Source organism: Solanum tuberosum, unplaced genomic scaffold (genome assembly GCF_000226075.1).
Source record: "Solanum tuberosum cultivar DM 1-3 516 R44 unplaced genomic scaffold, SolTub_3.0 scf00265, whole genome shotgun sequence".
Lineage (NCBI taxonomy): Eukaryota > Viridiplantae > Streptophyta > Magnoliopsida > Solanales > Solanaceae > Solanum > Solanum tuberosum.
Genome location: NW_006239189.1, coordinates 864,833 through 871,217, shown reverse-complemented (window position 1 = coordinate 871,217; position 6,385 = coordinate 864,833). Strand labels below are relative to the sequence as shown.

The window sequence follows — 6,385 nt, the reverse complement described above, 5'->3', positions numbered from 1 at the left end:
AGTTGTCTGATTTTTTATTTTTTATTTTATTTTCATTTTATTTTTATTTTTGTCTGATTCACATTCTAATTATTTGCAAATTATAGTGTAGGAATAGTTTATACGATAAGATCATTTGTCTCTAGATCTTATAATATATGCTTTTTTATTTTATAATAACCTTTCGTATGAAATAATGCATTTGTATTCTCCTATGTGGTTTGCGAGCTATTGCATAGGAGCGGGAGTTTACCCTGTGTGCACCCAAAGGGTAGCGGCTGTGGGTTTCCCTTGTCGTCAAAAAAAATAAAAAATGCATTTGTATTAGTACTACGGCTTTTTTATTCCAGTTTTGAACTTCACATAATTTATGTGATATTTAATGCTGAAAACAAAATAATGTAGTATAAAGCATATGGACAATGAAAAATGTAATTTTAAATACAAAATTTTACAGTGAAAACCAAATGATATATATACACATTATTTTATATCATGAACAACTTCTCTCCCGTAGAACTATCGAACATGATATGTATTACTTGTGCATGATTTAATATTTACATAAGTGAGCATGACTCATATCCAAATCAGCTACCAAACGACCCGAAGAAAATGATTTTCCACCCTTTTATCTCTAGTTTACAATTTTTAAATTAGTAAAGAATTGCACGGTGCTCCATAAGATTCGCATATAATAAAACTAGATGCGAATAGCCCCCACAAAATAAAATAAATAGACCAGAAATAGATTCTTTTAATCTAACAAGTCTCGTAAGAGGACAAAAGTTTGATAGCAACAGCTAGTGAAACTGCCGTCTAACGACAATAAATAAAGCTTTCAAATTTCAATCATTCACTACACAGTGGTCCAGATTTATTCTTCTCCTCTTTCTATGGCCCAAAAACACTATTACAAAGATTTTTATTCTTTTAAAATTTAAATCTGGGCTTTGGTATCAAACTTCTCTGAATAAGTACTACATCAACTAACTAACGCGAACTGGATGGCCTTGTTGATGAGACTACTAATATACAATTAGACTACGAACCACGTTTTTCACTGGCCAGAATTGAAATGGTGAAACCTTGATCGCGAACATCAACTCATGACATAGTGCTAGGTCAAGGGTTCACTAGCGTGGCGCTCCATCAGTCTAGCTTGGCATGTGTTTCTGCTTTTTGGTATTCAGGAAGTCCCCGTTCGAGTGCAAGCAGCCTCCACCTGTCCCTAGGAAGTCCACAGTTACCTACCAGACAGGGAACAAACAGAAAAGTATTATTGAACTGCATTTTCTGAATAATTAATGAAGAGTATGAATGCCTGACTAGTTTTGTTTATTTGATACCAAATCATTAGAACCTGCAATCACACAGATCTAGCAATAAGTGAAGACGCGAAAGAACATAAAGAGAGATCAAACATAAACATAAAGACTAAAGAGAGGTCTAGCAATTAGAAACCAATGTGCTTAAGCTAAGGCAGAACATAAACATTAGACCATCAAAGCGGAAGTGCTTATTCAAAGTAGTACAGAAATAGATGAGTCATCAATTAATTGGTAATAGGTCAATTATAGATTATATAAAGAATTCATAAGTGGCCAAATTCAGGGAATCAGTTGCAGAATACAAATTGAGCAATCACATCTTTCAGTACCAACCACTACTAAATATTTAATTAATCACACCAGCATCATAGTGATGAATGACCTGACCATAATAAGAAAACAATATTCTTTCATATGAGAAAGGCTGGTCAACAATGTTCAAATGGCAGTACCAAGAAAATAATATAAAAAGGGAAAGAACGAATAAGGACGAGCCGTTCACTAACTTTAAAACAACCATCAGGATGCTCATTTTTAACATAATAAGGAACAGAAGACCACTATGACACAGCATAACAGAATACAGCATATGCAAAGAAGTAAACATAAGAAGTGACAAAGATATGCCCTTAGATCCAGGATCTTGCATCATATTCCTATCAAAGATAATCAATCCCCTACTGGTGAAACAATAGAACTATCACTAATGAGAGACCATCAAAAACCACCTTTTTTTTTCTTTTTAAGGTAAAATGAATTTTATTACCACATCACCCAGAAGGTGCCTCAAAAAGTTGGAACATGCTAGTCAAATTGAAAGCATACTTCTATGAGTTTATTCATTTAGAGCTATGTTGCTCCAACATCATACAGTATTAAAGCATTTCCCATCTATTGGGGAAAAGCAAAAGGCAATGTGAAATATCAAAAGAAGCAAATCTTTCGCTTCAGGTCTTACTAAAAAATCTAGGCTGCAAGGTATGAAAAAGATCGAGGAAAATTATTTAAGCACCATATATACCAATTTCATCACCGACCAAGGGTAATCAAAGAGCTGGTTTTCATAAATTTACAACAATCGTCTTCACAGATACTGTGCCCAAAAACACTCACACAAATAAAACCTATCTGGATAAACCTCACTTAAATGTTTTCCCCTTAGTTGCCCCCTGTGCTCAGATGTACCTAAACCCATCAAAGGTTAAAGACGGCCATTTAATTTCCAGGCTAGTTTGTACTTTTGTAACGATAAAAAAAAAGGTTCTTCTTTTACCTTTTTCATTGAAGAAGATCTACTAATGCAAATATAATAAACTCAAAGGGAAACTCCAGATTGACCAATAAAACTAGCAGGGAAAACAAGAGAACAGTTAATGACAAGCATTAATCATCCAGTAAGGTTTGTCAGATTATGCTTGGCAGGTAACATCATCAAGAAAATCTATAAGAGCCTTGATCCAAATTCCAATCATCAAGGTTCTACTGGCCTTGATCAACTTGGCAATACTCTTACGAGAAGAAGCAGATTACAGTTCATGAATGATTCCCATTTCTATCAGACCAATCCAGACACGACAACCAAAAAAAGAAAAGAAAAACTTAAACTCTCTTTATTTTCTCATTATATTGTGAAGACCATATGTGCTTGGGGAAGGATCGGACAACTTTTGAGTAGTTAATAAAAAAGCACGATCCAGTTCGTGAAGCATCCTGCATTCACATAAAGTTTGAGGAAGGGCCACAATGTAAGCAGCTTATGCCTTATCCTAATGCAAGCATCAAAAACTTACCGTGGCTCAACCCCATGAGTAGTTAATAAAAAATTATGATGCAGATGTTATTAGCAAAATTGCTCCTTATTAACTGGCCTTACAAGATTGAGAAGCTCAATTTGTAATACAGCGCTTCCTACAAAGAAGTTGAGAAGCTCAATCTATAACATCGCACTTCCACAAGCTGCAGACTACTACAGCCAAGCATTTGCTCATAGGAATAGCGTGCCAAATTCTTTAGTGAGAGTCAGAATATTACTAGAAACAGAAAATAAAAGAGAAATGAAAAACGGGTCAATTTCGAGACACTGATGTGTTCATTTCTTAGATAAGTTTATATAACATCCCACAACAAGAACAGAAATTACAAGATCTGATAAGCTTCGAACATGAGCTAATAACAGATGCAAAAGTGCAAAGAATACAAAGTGCTACCTATACAAATGCACCTAACGATATAAAAAGGAAAGAGAAAAGAGCTTACCCTTTCCCCTTCTCTCTCTTTATTCAGTATCTGATGGCAAATATGATGAATCAACAGGGTATCCAACTTCATGTGCTAAATTCTGTAATCCTGGCTTCAATTCCCTGTTGTAAAACTCCTCATACTCCAAGCTGTCTCCTCCTTTCTTCTTCACTTCAACAACTCTCAACGATGGCGTCAACTCAAATATCTCAGCTGCAACTGTCAACGGCCCCTTTGCACCTTCCTTAGACCCCTCCATACTCACTTTACAATCCTTCTTCCTTACTGCAAAGCTCACAACTTTAGCAATTTCCTCCAACTTATTTATGATCTTGGGCACAGGAGCCCCGGATACAAACCTTGCCCCATCTCCTCCCTCCTCAAACAAACCGGACAAATCAAAGCCACGGGAAAATGAAATAATATCAAATGCATTCAAGCTAGCTGGCCTAGGCAAAGTAGCTGACCTCCTTCTGATCTCTATTTCAGACTCAGACTCTGATCTATCAGACGAATAATCAATCCCACCATACTCATCATCATTTATACTACACAACTTATCATCCTCAATATAAAATTTAACATGTTTAAAACCCTTCTTGAACCACCTATTATTCATAATCTCCTGAACAGTAATCCTGGTTTCGGGATTAATATCAAGAAGGTGCTTTAAAAACCGAGTTAATTCAGGTGAAAACCACCTGGGACATCTAAATTCACCCCTATAAATCTTCTTGTACATAGCCATAACATTCTGATCATGAAATGGTAAATACCCTGCCATTAGCACAAAGAGTATCACCCCACATGACCAAATGTCTACTTTGGCTGCATCATAACCCTTTCTTCCTAACACCTCCGGCGCCACATAAGCCGGAGTACCACAGAAAGTATGAAAGAGCCCATCTTGCTTTATCTGCTCTGAAATGGCACTAAGGCCAAAATCAGAAACTTTGACATTCCCATCTTCATCTAACAGTATATTTTCTGGCTTTAGGTCCCTATGGTAAACACCCCGGGCATGACAAAAAGCGATAGCAGAGATTAACTGCTGGAAATATTTCCGAGCAACTTCTTCCTTAAGCCTGCCTTTGGCAACCTTATTGAAGAGCTCACCGCCTTTGACATACTCCATGACAAAGAAGATTTTGGCTTTGGTAGCCATAACTTCGTACAATTCAACTATATTTGGATGCCTTACTCTCTTGAGAATTGAGATCTCACGTTTTATGTGATCAATAAGACCCACTTTCAAGATCTTTTCTTTATCAATCACCTTAATCGCTACGCTCTCATTCGTCTTCACATTTCTAGCATGGTACACCTTAGCAAAAGTACCATGCCCTAGTAATTTCCCAATTTCATACCTGCCCAACAGAAGCCCCTGATTTTCCTTCTTGCTCAAACTCCTCGTCGGCGCTAGGTTGCTGCTGGTACTGGTGCTGGTGTCGCCGGCGGTAGCGATGCCGGCCATGGATTCTGCAAACTTTTAACAAAAAATATGTATAGTTGAATTTTTTTCCTAAAAGAACCAAACTTTATCAAAAGGGTGCTTCCAAATTGCGATCAAAAAGCCAAAATATCAGATGGGTAATTCAAAATTTGCAAAAAAGGGGTAAAATATCGAAAGGGTCGTTTGAAGATTTGCGAAAAAAGGGGGAAAGGGAAGGCCAAAAAGATCAATAGGATTAGTTGACAGTCAGCCTAAATAATGGTTTTTTTGAGGAGAAATTGCCATTGAAATGGTGAGCTGTCGTGTAGTTGGAGATGTTGATGTTATTGAGCTATTTTTAGGTTTCAAGGAAAATGATTGTGTACAGAGCTGTACCTGAATGTATGTATACTCTATATCTATATATTTGAGTGGTGTAGGATTAACGCAGGGTGCGGGTGATGCGTATAAAGAGGATTTATATATATATAACTTTGTGGGGGAATCCACAGCTGGAAAAATACGCAAGTTAATTGTCAAAATTGAAAAAGGGTTTTATATAGAAATATTGATTATCAATTTTATTCTTGAATTATTATTTTGATTTTATAATATAAATGAAATAAACTCTAATTTTTATCAAATTTAGGAGAGTTCAACACTTATCTTCACTTTTTTATTAAGAGTTTGAAAACACTTAATATGTCATATGACATATTGGAATGTATCTAAATTTAATTAATCAAATAAAAAATGTCTTTAAAATTGTCAAATGGTTGAAGAAAGAAACTAATGCGTCAAGTTTAAGAATGTTTCAATATTACTCTGTTTTATATGTGAAAAAAATAAAAAGGTTTTATATATAATATATATTTCTCTTTTTCTTTTCTTTTTTAAAACAATAAATAAATAAGAAAAGAATGATGTTAGAGTCACGTGATATATATGTGATTGTTTCTTACGTGGATGGATTTAATTGGTTTTGAAGATGTATGGTGTGTGTTGTTCTTTGAAGGAAATTTCTCGAAAAAATATCCTATTTTTGGGTCAAATTTCTTTTTTTTTTTTAGAAAAATTAGGTAACACAACAAACTAACACCAAATATTTACCCGAAATAACGGTAATATATATTTTAAAAAAATTACAATAGTATAGGATTTTATCCATATGGATATTATACGTGCGACTATAATATATTTGCTATACACATGATAAACTTCAATTGGGTATACTAATCCATAAATCACACAAGAAAAAATAAATTACACCAAATATATTTTACTATTAATGTGCGTGTGAAAATATAAACAGTCGCTACATCTCATAAATATAAGAATTATAGCTATGTTTCACAATTAGAAGCCAAACTAAAGCAATATACAAAAAAAATCTCTTTTTTTTTCC

At 34.7% G+C, this 6,385-nt stretch overlaps 1 protein-coding gene across 2 annotated transcripts; it reads right to left on the bottom strand.

Moving 5' to 3' along the window:
• Nucleotides 1–716: 716 nt before the first annotated feature.
• LOC102605225 (CBL-interacting serine/threonine-protein kinase 12-like) lies at nt 717–5,430 on the bottom strand. 2 transcript variants are annotated; one of them, XR_001474811.1, is made up of 3 exons: nt 3,567–5,430; nt 3,101–3,218; nt 784–1,229 (listed from the first exon to the last, which is right to left on the bottom strand). XR_001474811.1 is itself a non-coding variant. In XM_006358067.2 (2 exons), the coding sequence occupies exon 1, from the start codon at nt 5,020–5,022 to the stop codon at nt 3,586–3,588; it is 1,437 nt and encodes a 478-aa protein (XP_006358129.1). In that variant the 5' UTR covers nt 5,023–5,430; the 3' UTR covers nt 717–1,229; nt 3,567–3,585. The 2 variants fall into 2 exon arrangements, 1 of the variants encoding a protein (XP_006358129.1); XM_006358067.2 differs by lacking the exon at nt 3,101–3,218 and having other exon boundaries at nt 717–1,229.
• Nucleotides 5,431–6,385: the final 955 nt, after the last annotated feature.